Here is a 22,266-nt window from a genome sequence, read left to right on the forward strand (position 1 = left end):
AAACAGGACCTTTGGCCCAACCAGTCCACACTGACCCTCCGAAGAATAACCCATTTAGATCCATTTCCCTCTGACTAATGCCCCTAACACTATGGGCAATTTAGCATAGCCAATTCACCTGACCTGCACATCTTTGGACTGTGGGAGGAAACCGGAGCACCCGGAGGAAACCCACAAAGCCACGGGGAGAATGTGCAAACTCCACACAGACAGTCATCCGAGGTTGGAATTGAACCTGAGACCCTGGTGCTGTGAGGCCACTGAGCCACCGCAAATAATGAATTACAGAAGCAATCACCCCAACATCCACAAATGAAGCTGCATTAGACGATTATTCCAATGAGCCACCACACACTGCGGCACAAAGGAACTACATAGAGCAGAGGAAAATCACCTACACAGTATTCAAAAAGAACAGGTACTCAATGAACACAATCCGCTGATTTCTCAGCGCCAAACCCAAACAAGTAGACAAAACGTATCCAGAAACCCTAGCCACTCTCCCCTACATCAAAGACATCTCGAAAGTGACTGCCAGACTACTCAGACCCCTTGGCATCATGGTAGCCCACAAACCCACTAACACGCTTCAAGCAGCAGCTAATGGACTTGAAAGATCCTACACAGACAACAAGCAAAACTCATATCATTTACAAAATACCGTGCAAGGACTGTAACAAACACTACATTGGACAAACAGGCAGAAAACTAGCCACCAGGATACATGAATGTTAACTAGCCACAAAATGACATGACCCTCTCTCACTAGTATCTTTACATACAGATGAGGAAAGACATCACTTCAACTAGGACAACACATCCTTCCTAGGACAAATCAAACAGACACACACGAGAATTCCTAGAAACATGGCATTCCAACTAGAACTCTATCAACAAACACATTGACTTCGACCCGATTTATCAACCACAGAAAAAAAAACAGGAAATGACATTACTAACCCAAAGAAATTCAAACAAAGAAACAGAAAACAGGAATCATCAGCAGTGCTTCATCTGAAGGCTCACTGAAGATGTTACCAAGTATAATGACGAAACATCTGAAAATGAACCTCAGCTCAGCGAACTGAGCTACATCCACTGATCCTTGTGGCACACCACAGGTCACAGGCCTCCAGTCTGAAAGGATAACCTTCATCCTTTGAGCCAATTCTGTAACCAAATGGCTAGTCCTCCCTGTATCTCACGTGATCTAACCTTGCTAACCAGTCTATCATTAGGAACCTCATTGAACACCTTACTGAAGTTTATATAGATCACGTCCACAGCTCTGCCCTCCCTCAATCCTTCTTGTTACTACTTCAAAAAACTCTATCAAGCTAGTGAGACTTGATTGCGCATGCACAAAGCCATGTTGACTACCCCAATCAGTCCTTTGCCTATCTAAATACATATAAATTCTGTTCCTCAGGACTCCCTCCAACAACTTGCCCACCACCGATGTCAGACTCACTGGTCTGTCGTACCCTGGCTTTTCCTTAGCTCCTTTCTTAAGTAGTGGCACCACATTAGCCAACTTCCAGTTTTCTGGCACCTCACCTGTGACTATCGATGATCCAAATATTTTGGCAAGAGGCCCAACAATCACTTCCCTGGTTCCCAGAGATCTAGGGTATACTTGATCAGATCCTAGGGATTTATTCATCTTTATGCATTTTAAGAGAGCCAGCACCATCTCCTCTATAATATGGACATCTTTCAAGATGAAAATGTGTTGCTGGAAAAGTGCAGCAGGTCAGGCAGCATCCAAGGAACAAGAAATTTGACGTTTCAGGCATAAGCCCTTCATCTTTCAAGATGTCACCATCTACTTTCCCACATTCTATATCTTACATTCTTTCTCCACAGTAAACACTGATACAAAATACGCGTTTAGAATCCACCCATCTCCTGCAGTTCCACACATAGTTTGCCTTGATCCTATTCTCTCCTAGTTACCCATTTGTCCTTAAATGGATTTATAAAATCCTTTTGGGTTCTCCTTAACACTATTTGTCAAAGCTATTTCATATCAACCCTTTGACCTCCTGATTTCCCTCTTAAGTATACTCCTACTGCCTTTACACTCTAAAGATTCACTCTATCTCTGCTGCCTATACCTGACATGCTTCTTTTTCTTAACCAAAACCTCAATTTCTCTAGTCAACCAGCATTCCTTACACCTACCAGCCTTGCCGCTCACCCTATAAGGAACTTACTGCCTCTGGAGTCTCGTCTAATTTTTGAAGGCTTCCCATTTTCCAGCCACTTTACCTGTGAAAACTTGAGAACCCACCAATCAACTTTTGAAAGTTCTTGCCTAATTCCATCAAAATTGGACTTCCTCCAATTCAGAACTTTAACATTTGGATCCTGTATATCCTTTTCCATCACTATTTTAAAACTAATAGAATTATGGTTGCTGGCCTCAAATGCTTCCCCACTGACACCTCAGTCACCTGCCCTGCCTTATTTCCCAACAGTAGGTCAAGTATTGTACCTTCTCCACACACCGAATCAGAAAATTTTCTTGTACACGCTTGATAAATTCCTCTCCATCTAAACCCTTAACACTATGGCAGTCCCAGTCTATGTTTGGAAAGTTAAAACCCCCTACCATAATCACCCTATGATTCTTACAGATTGCTGAGATCTCCTTATAAATTTGTTTCTCAATTTCCTGCTGACTATCAGGGGGTCTATAATACAATCCCAATAATGTGATCATCCCTTTCTTAATTTTCAGTTCCGCCTAAATAATTTCTCTGGTCGTACTCTCAGAAATATTCTCCCTAAGTACAGCCATAATGTTATCCCTTACCAAAAATGCCACTCCCCCCTCCTCTCTTGCCCCCCTTTCTATCGTTCCTATAGCATTTGTATCCTGGGACATTAAGCTGAGCCATGTCTCTGTGATTGTTATGATATCCCAGTCCCATGTTCCTAACCATGCCCTAAGTTCATCTGCCTTCCTTCTTATACAGGTTACTTCTAACCCAGAAGAGATTCCAATGATCCAAAAAAAGTGAACCCTTCTCCCCTGCACCAGCTCCTCATCCACACATTCATCTGCTGTATTCTCCTCTTCCTACCCTCACTACCTCATAGCACCGCAAGTAATCCAGATATTATTACCCTCAAGGGCCTCCTTTTTAAATCCCTGCCTAATATCCTATATTCTCCCTTCAGAATCTCATCCATTTTCCTTCCTTTGTTGTTAGTTCCAATGTGTACAATGACCTCCTGCTGGTCCCACTCCCCTTTGATTATATTTTGCACTCTCTCTCCTAGATATCCTTGATCCTGGCACCAGGGAGGTAACACACCATTCTGATTTCCCACCGTTGGCCGCACAAACATCTGTCTGCGCCTCTGACTGGAAAGTTCCCTATCATAAATCGACCACTTAGAACCCGATGTATCCCTCGTTATATTAGAGTCAGTCTCAGTACTAGAAACTTGGCTATGCGTGCTACATTCCCCCGAGAGTCCATCACCCTGTACATTTTCGAAAACAGCATACTTGTTTGAGATGGGGATAGCCACAGGAGACTCCTGTACTGCCTGCCTCCCTTTCCTACTTTCCTGACGGTAACCCATCTATATGACCGTATCTGCAGTTTATGTCTTCCTGCAACTGCCATGCATAACACCCCCGGCTCCTGTAAATTCTTCATGCCTCTAACTGCTGCTCCAACCGATTCATGCAATCTGATAGGATTCACAACCAAACACATTTACTGCAGATATAATCATGAGTAACACGGAAATTCTCCCTAATCTCCTACATCCGAGAGGAAGAGTACATCACTCTACTAAAGGCCATCTTTGCACCTTAATCTATAGACTCAGAAAATAGCAGTCTTATTGCTCTAAAAAAAACTCTGCTCCAGGCTAACTTAGTACCTACATTATATATTTCTAATTTTTAATCAAGCGACAGATCTCAACAAATCATACAACCAAAAAGAACCCACTCTATTCACAAGTAAAACAAGACAGCAAAGTTGCACTTAAACCATGCATTTATCTGCTCCTGTGCTGTTAGCTCTCCCACACAGGTTCCTCCAAGACCAGTTGGGAATTTCGCTGTTTGGAATGCGTCTAAGAAAAATTAACAATGTCCAGAGCTCAACCAGCAAAGGCAGTAGCTATGCAGATTAATTGCTGTATCATACAGCAGTGTAGGTTTCTTTCTGTCTCTCTCTTTCTCACTGACCGTGTGGTTTCTGCCTTTGTCTCTCTTCCTCCTTTTAAAAGTATCGCTGTTTTGATCTTTTCTCCCCCCACCGCCCCAAAAGTTCCAAAACAACGCAACAGCTTATAAAACAGTAAATACTGCTCCTGCAATTTGAGGAAATCAGCTCCAACACCTAAAATACCTCAAAAAAAAAAAGGAGCACTCTTACAGCCACGTTTTCTCACTTCCATCTTGGATTATCCAGAATCTAGAAAGGAGAATGACAGATGAGTGGGACTGCCACCACTTGCAAGCTTCCCTCTCTACCTAATCAACAAGGATTGCAGTGGTTCAAGAATGCAGCTCACCATCACGTTTTTAAGGGGAACTAGGTTTTGGCAATAAACAAACATCGGTCCATCTGGTGACGCTCACATTGCACAAAATAATTTAAAATGCAATAATGGAGAGAAAGGCATTGATGATTGATTACTGCTAAGGAATCATTGCAATGATAAGTCTGGCATGGAAGAGCTGGACTTAAAATACCCACAACCATTTTTTATACCAGGCTGACTTCAACCTCAGGTAACTGCTAGGCAACATGGTACAACTTGCTTTTTTGGAGCAGACAGGAAAATGTGGAGATTGACCCATGTAGCCCTCTGGTGTGGTATTTTGTTTGTTCTTCTCATAAGGTTTCAGGTTTTGGCTTATCTATAAAATTTGATCAGTTCATGGAAATTGCCAGTGTGTTGCAAACTTAAGCTGAAAATGTGTTGCTGGTTAAAGCGCAGCAGGTCAGGCAGCATCCAAGGATCAGGAAATTCGACGTTTCGGGCAAAAGCCCTTCATCAGGAATTCCTGATGAAGGGCTTTTGCCCGAAACGTCGAATTTCCTGTTCCTTGGACGCTGCCTGACCTGCTGCGCTTTAACCAGCAACACATTTTCAGTACTGTTGCAAACTTAAGATTTGTGAAGAACAATTTTTTGCAACAGTCTGTTCAAATAATGCACTAATACTTTTCAGAAGTCACTATTCAAAGCCACTAATTAGCTAAAACAAAATTGTAATAAAAAATGCCTTGGATATAAATGGAAAAGATGTGCAATAAATCCCACATGTCTCAAACAGGAAGAGAAATATTCTTCAAACTTCTAATTTCCTCACTTGTACATATTGCCAGATTTCATAATCCTCCACTGTTTGAACTGAATATCTTTTCAATTCACAACATTAACTTCTGTCATTAAAATTGGGACATTGAATTCTAGATTCAAAATAAAATTACAGTTGAAGTTGCAAGTATAATTAATTTTTAGTTAACTTGGACAAAGTATTTAAATTTAGACTGAAATGGATTTGCGACTCACCTTTCCATATGCAATCTTTGTAATATTCTTTCCCTTCATCACAGATGCACTTGTATGTATGGAATTTACATATAGCAATAATAGTTCGCAGACAGAAAGAGCATATATATATATATATATATATACACACACACACACTGTGCCTTGTTCAACAACAAAATAAGTAACAGCTATTCACTGATTCATTTCTCACGCTACCACCTTAACCAGTCAATGTGCTCAATTTTAAATTTAAATCAAGCCTGGCATTTCAATCATTAACTGCATTCTCAATGACAATGCTCAACCAGAGTCCAAGTAATCAGCACTCTGTCCTCTCATGTAGTAAAAATGGTTCATTTCCAACTCCATTTTTATTTAACCTCTCCCTCACCTTTGATGCTATTGCATTGCCCTTAATGGCATCTGCATGTAAATTGAACAACTGGAAATGCAGAATAACTGATACAGGTTAATAGGTGAAAGTTGCCATATGTGATTTCATGGTGGGAAAAGCTGTTAATTTGTATGTGACAGTACTTCTGGATATTAAAAAAAATGCTGACTTTCCCCATGAATTGGTAAGCTTACAAGTTGTCTTGACTAAATTGTCAAAAACCTTTCACTACCAAAAGAATGTTTAAAAAATGGAGTGGCTGTCTGGGCTTTAGCATGGAATCAAAAGCTGCCAATACTCCACTAATTTCAGTTTGGTCTGGTGAAAAATAACCCCATCGTGTAGACGCAAATACGAAAAAGTGCTGTCAATACTAAAGGTTGGAAAATAAATCATTAACTTCATGTGTGCAACCAAAAACCTCAAACTCTCTTGTAAAGGTCTGACAGCCTTGTCTTCAATTGTCCCATAGATGCTTCCATTGACATACTTCCCTTCCCTACATGAAGTATATCTTCCTAGACTTATTAAGTTATTTTAACAAATTGCATTCTTTATGAATGTTATAACGCTCATAGCAGTGGGAGGTGGTAAGGAAAGGTGGAAGCCACAAAAAGGGTCAAAGCTTTTATTGGTCAGATCATAGAGAAATAAGTCTCAGAAAGAGGTTAATATTCCACAGCACCTTCCAGCGTTCTGCAATACAACATTCAACCAGAAGGAATTATGTATAAATCTTCCAAGAAACACAAGTAACATGTCTTTCTGGATAACTTTACAGAGCTGGTGCCTTCTGAATGTCTCTTGACAGCAAGCCTGAAGGTCCACAAGTATACCTTACACCATACATTAATTTTACTAATGCAGCACCTTGAGATAGCCCCTCCTAAAAAGGTTTAATATAGGAGAATTCATCATGGTCTGTTTTCTGGCTAAATTTGTTAGATTCACAAATTAATAGATCAGCTTTATAGTGTTAGAGTTTATACTGTTTTGAGTAACTAAGACAATAATTCTTCACATTCACAACTTCTATTTCTAAAGCAGTCACATCTTATCCATGTTAAATAAACACTGACCTCTCCAGAATAAGATACAAGTGGAGAAATTTCACATTTGATTGGAACATCTGCCAACTCCTGCAGACTGAAAAGTAAAATATGATTGTCAGCAACTTATTAAAACTCACTCAGCAAATACCAAGTCCTCTTAGAATCTATCGCAACAATTCTTAAATAGTCACTTTTTTTTAACATAAAGCCTCAGTCAATTTTAACATTAGACTTTCAAGGTTTCTTAAAGTAAAGATGACAATTGGATTAGAATTGTAAACAACCAATGCCCTCATTTGGAGGTAGATGGAACTAACTGAGTATTTATTAAGTCCTTTACATCACCCTAATGTGGCTTCTGGTCTCCTGAAGTGAGAATCAAGCAGTTTTGATTTACTATGGATCACAATCATTCTAAAACCACCATCAAATATCCAGTCTTAACCAGGACTCTTCAGTAGTTGGATTAAAAGATCAGAATTGTAAAAGAAAGAAACATGTTGCACTGAACATGTTTAAATGCAAAATCAGGTTCTAATTTAAAATAATGGCAAACAAAATAAACAGACTCACCTCTGTTGGTGAGTCAGTGTGGACTCGATGGGGCACATTGCCTATTTGTACACTGTAGAGATTCTACGATTCTAAAATTTGTTTAATAACAGAACCGTTTCTTTGTTCTTAAACATTCAGTTGATTGAAATTGATAATGTTAGTAGGTCAATGGGATCTTTAATTTTATTTCAGTATCTGGACATAAAGGTTGGTTTTGAAAGAATCATTGCAAAAAAAAGTGAAAACCAAAGTGAATTTCAGTGCAATTTGGCTTTCTGGAGCATGAATACCCTCCAATCACCTTTTTCTCTTGAATAATCATCAACACTAAAGAAATCAAATTAAAGCCTTATAATTTTTAAAGGGAACTTTGACAGATGTATTGGTGGATAGATTCTTTAGAAGAGTTAGTACTGCTGAATTAAAAGTCCAAACCAATCACCATTACACAAATTAACATGCTAAGTAGTGTTCAGGCATGCAAACCTTGTTTGGTGTTAGTATGTGTGTTTTCACTGCTTATTAAATAAGGTCAGCATTTACCTGCAACTGCCAATGTCTAAACCCAGTCGATGCGTAAAGAACTACATTATGGAAAAACAGCTATGGACTATTCTTTTTAATGGTATTATCTAAATTCTATTAATATATTGATATATTGATTTCAAAAATTGGATTTTGATATACACTGAATATAGCATTCCACAATAATGCTTTAAATCCAATATTTCAGTGGCTTAAAGTGGGGTACACCCTAAATGAAATGATAGCACATGGTCTTCAGAAATTAAGGCTTTTCCTATATCTCTAATACAGAGATAATTAACTTGGACTCATAACAAATTGGATCATACAAGATTTATTTATGATTTGGAGATGCCGGTATTGGACTGGGGTGTACAAAGTCAAAAATCACGCAACACCAGATTAAAGTCCAACAGGTTTAATTGGAAGCACTCTAGCTTTCGGAGCGACGCTCCATCAGGTGATACCATCTAATGAAGCAGCGTCTCTCCGAAAGCTAGTGTGCTTCCAATTAAACCTGTTGGACCATAACCTGGTGTTGTGAGATTTTTAACTTTGATTTATTTATGTTCTTTAACACTAGACTAAAAGGATTTGCAGTGGATAATATTACTGTTCATAGTAAGGGCCACAATTAATTGTACAAAACATATTGATAGAATCTTGTTTTGCTTTACAAGCATTTACACACTGGCAGTACAAAAAGGCAAGTCTTCCTCTACAGTGTTTTCTTTACTTCAGCAAAGCAGCCACGACCCATCACCATGCATTAAACCAAACCCAAGATATTTACTTGTTATTGATCGCTTCTGACATTCCAGTTGTCGAACTGCCACACGGGAAGAAAAAGTGAGTTAATGGGAAAATAAAATGCAACAAAATGAAAATGTAACAAATAAGTATGGGACTAAAATAAAACTGAATTAATAAAAAAATTTCTATAAAATGGTATGGAAGTGGATTTTAATAACTCCAAAGATATAAAAGGTAATAAATCCCAGAGACTTGTCTCCAAATTTCTCCCCAATATCCCCCAAAATTGCGTGTTAAAAGGACTCAAACTACACTGGGATTATTATTTAGAAAATACAGGAAGCATCTTAAGTTGAATGCAGACAACACAAAACTGTTAAGCAAGCATTTAATGTGCATTAAAATCTTTTGTGAACGATCTTTTCTGGAATATACTTTATAGCTTTATCAGCAATCATAAACACTTTTAATATAGATCTATATCTTTGGAGGAGAATAAACTCTAATATTCATTATTTTTGTCTGCTAAGGTTACTTACATGCGAAAGTGGCATTCAAATTTTTTACAGCATGGAAAAGGCAACTTCAAAATAAAAATGAATACCAACAATTGTGCAGGAAGGACTTTAAGAAATCAGGAAAATGCAGAAGAGCTCAAGAACTGTGAAAGTCAACCATGGGCTGATACCACATTGCATGCATAACGATTGCTGAAGTGGTGTAGGAAATAAATCTCTGAGTTTGGGCAACATTTTACATATATACACCTGTAACTGTCAACTTAATTAGAAGCTATATCAAATTTTAAAGCTAAATTGTAATGTTTCTGGCTACATTATCTTACTTTCATGTGAATGTAAGATCACAAATTACACAATAGAACAGCATGTAGGAGCAAGCGTACGCAATTCAGCCCCTTAAGCCTACTCCTCCATTTGATATCATTTTGCTGATTTCATCTCAACCTCATGTGCACTTTCCTGCACGTTCTGTATGACTGTTCAACTCATCACTAATTAAAGATCTGTCTATCCTCTCCTTAAACTACTCAATGTTCCAGCATCCACTGCACTCTTGGGTAAGGATTCCACAGATTTATGACCCTTTGGAAGAAAATTTATCTTCATCTGTTTTAAATCTGCTACTTCATCCTAAAACTGTGACCTCTCATTCTAAATTATCCCATGAGGTAACATTCTGTTAATCACCTTTAGCATCCTGTATACCTCAATTAGATCTCCTCTCTTTCTAAATTCCAGGGAGAATAGACTGAAATTGCTCAATCTCTCTTCATGAAACAATCATCACTGGAATCAATCCAGTAAACATTCTCTGAACTACCTCACATAAGAAATCTAGGTACAGATGTATTTGTTAATATTTTAAATACTGGTAATAGGTCTTAAAATCTCTGTTTCTCCTTATATCGTACAGCAGTTTTTATTCCGGGCGCTGATACTTGCACAGTAAGGTATGTGGTGCTGCAGCAATCTTGTAAACCTCGACAGGACTCAAGGGTAGATGATAGTGATTAAGATAAACAGCTTCTGAAAAAGGTGCACAGTAAACGATGTTTCTGGTGAACAGTTACAGCAGCCAGACTGACCCTAAGACTTTTGTTGATTTCTTTCAAATTATAATCATCAGATGCATAGTGGTGTAAAACCAAAAAAGACAACAGAACGTATATTGGAATTTAAGACTTGGGAAATATTGTGGATTTATCTGGATAGGAATGTATCTTTCTACCCAAACTTTTGCACACAGTCACAGTATGTAGGCATCATTTATTGCTCATCTATTAACTCTCGAGAAAACGATCTTGAATTTTGTTTTGAATCGCAACACTGAGGGTGTTGAAGGTACTCCCATTATGAGAAAGTGTGTTCCAGGAATTTGGTCCTGTATTGAAGGCAGAATGATGAGATGTTCAAGTAAATACTGACTTGTGCGCTTTATCATAGAACGTTTGCTCAAATTATATACCTGGGAATTGCTGGAATCCTTGTTCCATTTTCATCAACAAAGTGTCCACCTGCATTTAATACCCATCGATGATGCAGGGACATCAGAGCATGGCGTGCTGTTGTAGGTGTGTCTTTCCCATTCTGACTATCCGCATTCTTCAGTGGAGAAAATTCATCTTCTCGCAAGACTTCAAACACTACAAATTTCCTATGAAAATATACTTTGATTATACTCCTGATGTAAAAACATAAAAATTATCCTTTCACACAGTGATACTATGAAAGTGATTTTAAATATACTCACAAGTACTGAAAAGAAAACACAGCTGATGTCTCATAAAAATAGCTAAGAAATGTACAGTGACAATGGTACCTAAGAATAGTGAAAGAAAACCATGTTCCCTTCTCTTGCTAAAATTTGAAACTACTTGATTTAGTCCTTCCCTCTTTATCTGTAAGAGACTGGTATTCAACAACTGGGAATACTTAAACATCCAATAAACAAATTGGCTGCATGGGCAACACAGTGTACTTACAAATAACAGAAGTTGCAGTGAGCAATTTAAGTGAGTTGTTTGGTGCATTTGTAGTGAAGTGTATTTCTTTAAAAAAAATCTCAGATAAATATCAAGTGAAATTTTTGCTTCTGAGATCAAGATCAACTGGGAAATTAGAATCATTTAAAAAAGGTTGCTCAAACATATACGCATTGGATAAGTTTGTTTTCCAAACTGTCTATTTTGGATAAAGAGAATTCTAGTGGTCAGAGTAGAAGTCACCATGACAACTAGAATTAAGTTTAACCAAGGGATGATCGAAAAATCATTCCCATCCTCTGACGGCAATGCGTCCCAAGCAATAACAGGTACGATCACCAGAAGTACAGGCATCACCAAACTTTGAAGTGGGGAAAGCAATACAGGTCCCCCAAAGTGAAACTTATTTAACCTAGTGCTTGAAACTGTCAAAGAAAAGAGTGGAATCCAGAAAGTGAATGCTATTCTTTCCCACTCAAAGTCTAAGTCCTCTATGATTTCTACCCTTTGGATATAAAAATGACGACATCTTTATTGACATAAAAACTAGTCTGTGTCAAAAGTCTCCTTATTTAAAACAACAATTTAAAGTAATTCTGCACCGTAGGCAAATTACCAAAGTTAGGACACATGGGATTCAGGGTGAACTTGCCAATTGGATACATAATTGGCTTAACGTCAAGAGGCAGAGTAATGGTGGAGTGTTGCTTTTTGGACTAGAGGCTGAAAAATGGCAGATGGAGTTCAATCTGGATAAATGCGAGGTATTGCATTTTGGTACAACAATCAAGGGTAGGGCTTACACAATTAATGGTAGGGCCTTGAGTAGTGCTGTAGAACAGAGAGAACTAGGGGTGTAGGAACATTATTCTTTGAAGTGTGCATCACATATAGACAGGGTAGTTAAAGAGGCATTTGGCACACTTGCCTTCATTGTTCAGTCCTTTGAATGTAGGAGTTGGGAAGTCATGTGGAGGTTGTACAGGATATTGATGAGGTCTCTTCTGGAACACTGTGCCCAGTTCTGGTCACCCAGTTATAGGAAGAATTTATCAAGTGTGAGGGGATTCAGAAGAGATTTACCAGGATGTTGCCAGGTATGGAAGGTTTGAATTATAAAGAAAGGTTGGACAGGTTTGGATTTTGTTCACTAGAGCATAGGAGATTGAGAGGCCACCTAATAGAAGTTTATAAAATAAATGAGAAGTATAGATACAGTTAATGATAGTTGACTTGTCCCTAGGATGGAGGATTTCAAGATAGGGGACACATTTTTAAGGTGAGAGGAGAGAGATTTTAAAGACATAAGACGTAATTTTTTTTTAAAAGAGAGGGTGGTTCACACGTGGAATAAACTTCCTGAGAAAGTGTGGATGCTGGTACAATTACAACATTTAAAAGACAGGTGGTACTAGTTTAGTTTGAGATTATGATCAGCATGGACTGACTGGACCAAAGGGTCCATTTCAATTCTGTATGACTATGAATGGTTTTAGCTTCTCAGGAGTACGAAAAACCAATGCTGTATTTCAGGAGTTTAGTGAGCTGACTAAGGATGCTGAGACCAAGAACACATCCAGTTGGAAGTTTCCAATCTTCATACTGCATACAACAAGACTCTTAAACATAAACTTACTTTTATATTATTTTAATTCTGCTAAAGAGAGAGTGAACTGGTTCCCATAACTTCTTGACATTAAAAAGGTATCTAATGGAATGGCACCTCACAGATCCTTTGCAGCTGCCAAAGCAACTAGTTGTTTAAAAAAGGTTTGTTAAGAAAATGAACAGGCTGAATGGTGCAAAACTATTAAAATATCTGATTAAAAAACTAACAAAAAACATGAAAAAAACATGAAATGAACAATTTTTTAATCAAAGTTGGTAAAAATAATGTTGTGACTGTTGATACATTCAGTTCAAAACAATTCATCGTTCAGCACAAAGAAAAAAATAAGGGCTTAACCCAGTAGAAACAAGACAAAATTGGCCAAAGTTCCTAAAAGAGAAACTCAGCAATGGCTGTCTTTGAATAATGTTAATGTTGTTTTCCTATCCATAGCAGTCTTACAAATCACATTTCATACATGCAAATGAATAGCCGGCCCTTCCATTTATGTTGAGTCTAAGTGACTGTACATAGCAGGGAAATTACCAGGACTGAGCAACACTCTTGTCTACAACTCCATATAATCCAATAACTGACAATATTTATTTCCCGAATTTGCAAGTAAAGCATAACAACCTGGCTAAGATATTGTATGAACCATAAGAAAGCTCAAGACCCTGATTACAGGAAGAAAAGAAAAATGTATTGTATCAAAAAAAAACACTTACTTTGAAAACTGAAAGATGTCAAATACAAACTTCTCCAACTTGATTCCATTAGGACTGTCTGGTTTGATTTGCTGACTATTTTCATCAATATAAGGAATTTTCTTTTGGGCAACATGGTATCGCAATTTAGGTTCATATTCTCTGACAGAGAAAAAGTAAATCAACTCATTCAATCATACTAAGCTGAATATTTACATGATCCATTCTGGACACAGCTATAATTTTACAGAATAGTTCCAAATGCATTAACATACTTAACAATGTTCTTTAAGAACTGCAGCGTAAAGAAATGATTGCATATGTTTCCTGCATTGAATGTTAGACGTCCATCAGCATTCCTTCTCTGTGCAGTAACTAGGGTGATTTCACTGTATTCCACAACTTGATACAAGCCATTTACTTTACATACAACACCAACAGCCTCAGTTGGATTTGTCTTTTCTACAACCTGGAAATTAAACACAATTTCACAAGAATCCATTATTCAATGCAGCTTCACTTATTCACAACAACAGGCAACTATAGTATTTCATAGTTACAAGAAAACAGATTAATAAATTTTAGAATTTTAGCCAAAGCTGCACAACTGCAAAAATTGAGCATTCCCTTTTTAAAAATCCACATTATTTTCAATTTATTCTATCTTATGTAAATTTGTATCTGACATCTTTCAGTTTTCAAAGTAAGTGTTCTTTTAGATAAAGAGAGCAATGCCAGTTCTCTAATCTTCCATCATAAATTAAATTCTCCATTCTTGATACTATTCTGATAAATCTCCTCTGCATTCTCTCGAACTCTCCAGCTCTCATTGCTGAGATCTTTTATATCGACCCAAAAGAGCAGATAATCACATCTCAGCAAGTTATAAACTGGATTGTATCATTCATTGCCAGGAGAATACACGTACCTTAGCTCCACAGTCAGCTTGCTGCTTAATACAGAAACCAATGAAAGCTGGATCAGCAACTTTAACAAGAATATTATCCACACAGTATACATGAATAAAACCAATGCCTCGTTTTTCCATATCCTCCACAATCTTCTGATTTCGAAGTGCTCGATAAAGGCCTCCATTCCCATCTATAAAACAGAATACTTTATATACATCGATTCCTGCAATGTACATAGTACATTGTGAATTTGAAACTTGGCAAAATTTCCAAAAATGAGGAAAGACAACAGCAACTCTACAAATCAACTACTGTACAAAGTTGTTGCAGAATGGCTGGCAAGCAAGACTACAGCGCCACTCAATGACTGCTGGTGGTGTTGCAAGAACATACAGTTATAAAAGGTGAGTTGAAGGTAGTTATTCAAGATGACCACAAGTATTTTTATATACTCATTCATCAGTAGGTTTTTGTCATTCCTCAACTGCTCTTACAAAAGTGATGGAGTGCCACTTTCTTGAATTACTGCAGTCCATGCGTAGGTTCACTCAACGTGCTAGGAGAAAGTGAGGACCGTAGATGCCGAAGATCAGAGTCGGGAGTGTGGTGCTGGAAAAGCACAGCAGGTCAGACAACATCTGAGGAGCAGGAGATTCGATGTTTCAGGAATAAGCCCTTCATCAGGAATGAGGGGGTGGCCTAAGGGGGCTGAGAGATAAATGGGAGGGGTTGGGGCTGGGGGTGTAGCTTGGAAGGTGACAGGTAAAATATGTCAGGAAGGAATTTCCAGGAATGGTAATATATGGTGGTCTGGGGCTTGGAGGAGAACTTGTAGATTTTGAAGCTGCTGTGTAAGGAGCCTTGGTGAGATATTGCAGTGTACCTTGTAGATGGTACAAGCTGGCGGCACTGTGCACCTGTGGCAATGAGTGAATATATGAGATGGGGTGCCAATTGAGGGATTTGGAGTATTCTGCCTGAAACCATATTAATTAGGGAACCTTTCCCGGTATCTGAACAAGTCCTTGGATACACAAATAGTTACCATTGTGCAATCAGCGAACATCCTTACTTCTGATCAAATATTGGAAGGAGGGTCATTGATTTAGTAGCAATAGATACTTGGGGCTAGAACATTTCTCTGAGGAACTCCTGCAGTGGTGTCCCAGGGTTGGGATGATTTGATGTCCGACAATCATAATCACCTTCTTTAGCCCAAGTCCAATTAGTGGAGGCATTTATCCCAGATTCCCATCAAATTCACTTTTGCTAGAGCTCCTTAATGACACTCAGTGAAATGCTGCCCTGATGTCAAGGGCAGTAACTCTGACCTCACATTTGAAGTTCAGCTTTTTAACCATTTTTGGAGCAAGGCTTAATGAGGTCAGATGCTGAATTGGCCTGGCAGAAAAGGGCAGCACGGTGGCTCAGTGGTTAGCACTACTGCCTCACAGCACCAGGGTCCCAGGTTCAATTCCGGCCTCAGGTACCAATCTGTGTGAAGTTTGCACATTTTCCCCGTGTCTGTGTGGGTTTCCTCCGGGTGCTCCAGTTTCCTCCCACAATCCAAAGATGTGCAGGTCAGGTGAATTGGCCATGCTAAATTGCCCGTAGTGTTAGGTGCATTAGTCAGAGGGTCTGGGTGGGCTACTCTTCAGAGTGTCGGTGTGGACTTGTTGGGCTAAAGGACTGTCTCCACACCTGTAGGGAATCTAATCTAATTCAAATTAAGCATCAATGAGATTATTGATGACTCCTTCCATAACTTTTGCTCTTGGTCAAGCATAGACTGACAGCAAACTCATTTGCCAATTACTGCCTTAAACATTATAATAATATCAAATGAAACAAAGTTCTCAACATCTCATATGATTCCAAAATATGATTCTTTTGCTCAAAATGTTACAATAAACAAATCCAACACATTTAAGTTTACAAATCTATACTATAGATAACATTATCATAATGGGATTAGCTGTGGAGTAATACTCAATATTTCTACCTTGAAAAAACTTGAGAATTCAAACAAATGATCCAGCATTTTTAAAAGGCATTTCCATTACTTGTCTTGTAGAGTTGCAAGTAAACAGAACTAAAGCAGAAGGATTTTACTTTGAGGAGGACAGGTCATTTTCTTCAGAAGAAAGACAACCAAACTGAAATAATTTCTTAAACAGTAAGGCATTTAGTTGTCCATGTATACAAGTCGTTAAAAGCTCGTGCTAAATGGGGTACACTTTGAATAGATCAAGCAACTCAAGACTAAACATCCATGAGGTGCTGTGGGATGTTCAACAACAGCAGAATTGCACTCCAGCACAATCCACAACCTCACGCCCTGGCGGGCCAACTTTTTCATGCAGAGGGTGTTACAAGTTGGACCGAAGGGTCTGTTTCCGTGCTGTACATCTCTATGATTATAACAGTACAAAACAATCAAAAGGATACCAAAGAAAGAGAATGTTTCAGTTGTGTGAGGGCTGGGTTAAATTTCATGTATTTAACAAGGAAACTAAAGTTAAGGAAGGGTGCATTGGCCTTGGAACGTAATAGCATAGATTTACTTGGTTAACAAGTAAACCTGATTCATATTCCTTTGAGTTTAACATGATACGGAATGATCAAATTTAAGCCTAACTTGAGGTTTGAAATGACAATGGGATTCAGTAGCCAAAATGAATAAGAATTATTTTTTAAGGTTATGAAATCCATAACATGTGAACATGATTGCAAATTAAAATTTAAACCAAAACTAAAGAAAATCAGGAATGTTCATCTTATAACAATCCCCTCTTTGTTCTTCCAAGGCTCTCCGGCTAAAAAAAAATCCATTACATTTCTAAGACTTAAAAATTCTAATGTGAAGTCACAGACTGAAATGTCAATTCTGTGTCTCTTTGCAAGCCTGCAGAATGTTTTTCAGTATGTTCCTTTATTTCAAATTGAGAAGTACATTTTCACCAGTACCAACCCCACCACACCCAACAAACACCCTCAAAATTAAAATTGAAATTTGAAGTTCACACTTCTAAAACTCTGTGGATGAGAAGTCCATCACACTTTTAAACTTGAACACCTGAATTAGGTAAGATTTTCAAGGTTTATGGAGCGAAGGCAAATGTGTTGGAGGAATAGGTTATCTACGATCTAACTGAATGATTTTTTTGTCTTCCTATTTACTTTTTTGAACAATTTTAGAAGAATGTTCAATGGTGAAATGAATGTTCAATTCTGTTAGTTTTCTATTAGAAAACAAACTAAAATCTGCCATTAGGAATATCTTTGAGTCTTCATAAAGTTTGTCAACATCTAATTATGATATTGTGTAAATTGACAACATTAGCAAGGAAACATCGGAATTCACGCTGGACAAGGAGAGAACACGGCTATAACCAGGCATTCATTTTTGATTTAACCCAATCTGCTTGTTGTAATATCAAACTGACATTTCCATAGTTTGCCCAAAGTTTTCACCAACCTGGTGCCAGTGAAATTTTGCTTTTGCCTTCAAGGATAGCTTTCCCATCAAAAGTCATAGCTGGTAACATTCCCTGTTGGAAAAAGATGACATTTCCTTCCTGTAAACCAAAGTAGCCATTCAGAGCAAAAAATTCTTTTGTAGATTCCATTGTCCGACTACTGGTCATGATATACCTGTGATTGAAAGAAAGGCATATAATACTTTTAAAAATTCCACATCTGATCTTGGTGCAGTTAAAAAAACATTTTTAGGAACATTAAAATTATATAGAAGTATGACCCAAGGCAGCAGCATACTACAATACTTATTTGAAAATAACAGGCATCAGAAAAAGATAGTTGATGATTCAAACACAAAATGCTCATACAGAATCATGAAGTTATGCCATTAAGTATGTTGTATCAAGCTAAGAGGAAGTAAGTGGTACATTGAGGTCTTTTTCACAAAAACATTTTGTTTTAAAATTTGGTACAAAAACAATAGAAAGACTTAAACCATAAGATCAGAATTAAGCCATTTGGCCCATTGTCATTAGACAATAGACAATAGACAATAGGTGCAGGAGTATGCCATTCAGCCCTTCGAGCCTGCACCGCCATTCAATGTGATCATGGCTGATCATTCCTAATCAGTATCCGCTTCCTGTCTTACCTCCATAACCCTTGATTTAAGTCATTCAATCATGACTATATTTCTCAACCCTATTCTTTGGCCTTCTACCCATAACCTTTGACACCCTCCACCAATCAAGTACACGCAATGACTTGGTCTCCACAGCCATCTGTGAATTCCATAAATTCACCAGTCTCTAGCTGAAGAAATTCCTCCTTATCTCAGTTATAAAAGATCATCCTTCACTGATATCACACCTTCAGGTCCTAGCCTCTTCCACAAATGGAAACATCTTGTTTACGTCCAGTCTCTCAGTATTCTCTAAGTTTCAATCAGATCCCCCACCCTTCTAAACTCCATCAAGTACAGATCAAACGTTCTCTTCATGAAAAGTCCTTTATCCCTGGAATCATTCTTGTAAATCTCCTCTGAACCCCATCCAAGGCCAGCATCTCATTCTTTAGATTAGGGGCCCAAAATTGCTCACAATATTCCAACTGCAATCTGACCATAGCCTTACCAAGCCTCAGCTGTACATCCCCCGCTCTTAAATTCTAGCCCTCTTAAAATGAATGCAATCATTGCATTTGACTTCCTAATTGCCATTTGGACCTGCAGGTTAACCTTAAGAGAATCCTGAACTAAGACTCCTGAGTCCCTTTGCACTTCAGATTCCTGAAGCCTTTCCCCATTGGGAATATACTCTACACCTCTATTCTTCCCACCAAAGTGTATAACCTCACACCTTCCTATACTTTCTATAAATAGAAAAATCTCTGTAGAAGATTCTAGAAAATATTGTTAGCTTCAGAATAAAAGTAATTCACTCTCAGCAACTTGCCAAGCCTTCTTCAAAAGAAACTTCCAAAGACTCCATCATTAATTCTACTACCCACCTGTTAGACATGCTAGCTCACCACCACCTCATTCATCTAGTTTATCATACCAAAAGGAATCTCAAAAAAGATAATTAACAGGCATTGACAAGCTAATTGATCTGAGCGTTACACTGTCCACACCACAGTATGACTGGGAGACAGGATGGGCTGTACTTCTATTACTTCAAAATTTTACATCCACAGTTAAATTAGATTTTGAACTGAAGTATGTTAAAGTGGATTACCATACTGACCATGGAATAGTGCATTTGTGCCCAAATTGCTCCGATGCCAACTGCTGAAGTTTCAGAATTCGTTCGGCTTGAATTTGAAAGAGTGTTTTTTTTGATAGTAAACCGACATTGTACATTCCTTTAGGATAGGTTACTCCAAGACGTGTTCCTTGCCCACCGGCTAAAAGCAAAACTGCTACTTTGTTCTCAGAGATTTGAAAAAGGCCTGAGGAAAAATAGAGATTAGAAAACAAATATAATGACTATTTCTTCTTTTCACTGTTGACATATACTGAATATTGTTTAAAACAAATTCTACAGAAATAAGTACTGAAACTTAACAAAAAAAAGATGAAATTGGCAAAAGAATGATTTTTAAATAAATTTCTGTTTTAGATATTTCAACCAACTGTTCAAATGTGTTGTGTCATTTCTGAATTCAAGTAATCAGATCCAGAAGTAGGGACACTTCCAGTGCACCACAAAAGCACTAAATTTCTGTTTTATTGTTAAAAACAAACTTGCAACACTGTGCTTATGTTTCACTCGTTAAAACTAAAACAAAATATGATCTATCAATCCAGATTTCAGATATTACTTTGACTCATGCAGTAATATCAGCTGGGATCATAACAGCCCTTACAAAAAGTAACAAACTTGAGAGTGCAGCACACATTTGAAGAAGCAGATCAATCAGTTTTAATGTAAATGTGCTTCATTAACCAATTAGCCTTTCTCTGTATCAGTGGCTGCCGTTAATTAAGAATTTGACTGAAAACATTACATCATTATCGCCACAAACGCTGCCGTATCTGATGGGTATTTCAACTACTATATTTTTAGTGTTGGCTTCTGTATATAAGTGTCATTTAGTAAAAAGCCCATTTTATTGTAGAGTCAGAATCTGTGTTCATGACTTCTTCTATTCTGTTGTGTTTGGGATTATTAGTGTAAAAACATTTCCTTATTCTTCTTACTGGTACATTTAATGCTTCCTCTGTACCCACCAGAAAATTTACCAATTATGACAAGACCTAAACACAGTCAGAGACTAAAAGTATATTGCTGATCAATTCAAGAAACACACGTGACTCCAATAGCAGCAAATACATAGTATGTTCACCAGCAAATAAAACACTTTACAAAAATTATGAAAATGTAGTGTTGTAGATATTTAGCATTTTTCAACTTGAACTCAGTACTTAAAGAAAAACTTCACTGTAATTATTGGTATTTGAACAAAACTACATTTAATATTTCCGGCAACTTCAGCCATATTTGCAACAAGACTTGCAGGAAATAATTTTTCTTACAGTATTGGTTGGTTTTCCAATGAAGTTCTTCCAGGAACCATTCTTTTTCTCAGGCCAACTGCTCTGAATTTTTTTTTCATTAGGAATTATTTATTGGTAGGCAGTGATGTAGTGGTCATGTCACTGGCTGAGTAATCTGGAGACCCAGATTAACAGGGACACAGGTTCAAATCTCACAACAATGTGAATTCAAAAAACAACTCCGGACTTGAAAACTGGTCTTGATAATGGACACCTTGAAACTCACCAATTGTTGTAAAAACCCATCTGGCTTGCTAATGTTCTTCAGGAAAGGAAATCTGCTATATTTATCTGGCTCTTTTGAACCCATAATAGGTGTGGTTAATTCCTAAGTGCCTTCTAAAATGGTGTGGCAAAGAAAATCAGAGATGGATTACACACATGGGCCTTAACAGTGATTCCCACATGCCATAAAAGAAACAACATAAATAGCAGCTGCATTCCAAGTTCAGGGAGGAAAATAGTAATAAGCTTGTGTTATACCTATTTTTTTCAAATTATCATTCACATGCAAAAAATTTCATTACTACTAAACAAAACCCATGTCATTATTGAGCTTGATCAATATACAACTTTGGAACTGTTAGTAATTTTACAGCTTTATATATCTGGAGAATTAAATAACTGTGACTGAAAACAAGCCACATCAAATAATTTCTTTTCCTGAAGGATTTCATTGCATAATATCCCACACTTATAAACAATAGACCTTAAGTCAGCAACTTGCCAAAATTTACAGGCACTCCAAGTTGTTGTCCACCCATACAGAAGTTTCAGCAGCTGTTGTAAAAGTTGCGCCCTTACATTTTAACCACCACAATTTAATGTTTCAAGCACTTTTTAAACAGAACTTTGGTCTCAATCTGACTTTCTGGCTAAAGCTTTAATTTCAACCATAATAAATAAATTATTAAAACCTAACAGCCAAGTTAAGTCAAAAACTTACAGCAATGCTATCCCAGCATAATGTTACAGGTTTTCAGAATTACAAATTGGAGAATGGGTGAAAGGATTAGCTACATATAATGGTTCAAATTTGCTATGAAAATAATTGATTTCTTATTATTGTGTAAATCAGCCAGCAATTTAAGGGGTAATTACAAATTTATGGGCTATTAATGTCAATCTGATATGAATTTCACACAAACTACAGTTCATCTTTGGGATTTCAATAAATTAACTTAT

The 22,266-nt window shown here is 37.6% G+C and overlaps 1 protein-coding gene across 2 annotated transcripts in view; it reads right to left on the reverse strand.

Moving 5' to 3' along the window:
* uap1 (UDP-N-acetylglucosamine pyrophosphorylase 1) overlaps positions 1 to 22,266 on the reverse strand; it is a 42,763-nt gene that overhangs the window by 8,668 nt on the left and 11,829 nt on the right. The window contains exons 2-9 of one of the 2 annotated variants that reach the window (XM_060830163.1): positions 19,769 to 19,973; positions 18,022 to 18,197; positions 14,561 to 14,733; positions 13,908 to 14,101; positions 13,654 to 13,794; positions 10,800 to 10,988; positions 8,854 to 8,889; positions 7,008 to 7,074 (exon numbers count right to left, since the gene is read on the reverse strand). In XM_060830163.1, coding sequence (XP_060686146.1) covers positions 7,008 to 7,074; positions 8,854 to 8,889; positions 10,800 to 10,988; positions 13,654 to 13,794; positions 13,908 to 14,101; positions 14,561 to 14,733; positions 18,022 to 18,197; positions 19,769 to 19,973 — 1,181 coding nt within the window. The remainder of the gene's footprint in view (positions 1 to 7,007; positions 7,075 to 8,853; positions 8,890 to 10,799; positions 10,989 to 13,653; positions 13,795 to 13,907; positions 14,102 to 14,560; positions 14,734 to 18,021; positions 18,198 to 19,768; positions 19,974 to 22,266) is intronic. The other variant, XM_060830164.1, reaches the window with a different exon arrangement.

This window comes from Hemiscyllium ocellatum, chromosome 9 (assembly GCF_020745735.1).
Source record: "Hemiscyllium ocellatum isolate sHemOce1 chromosome 9, sHemOce1.pat.X.cur, whole genome shotgun sequence".
Lineage (NCBI taxonomy): Eukaryota > Metazoa > Chordata > Chondrichthyes > Orectolobiformes > Hemiscylliidae > Hemiscyllium > Hemiscyllium ocellatum.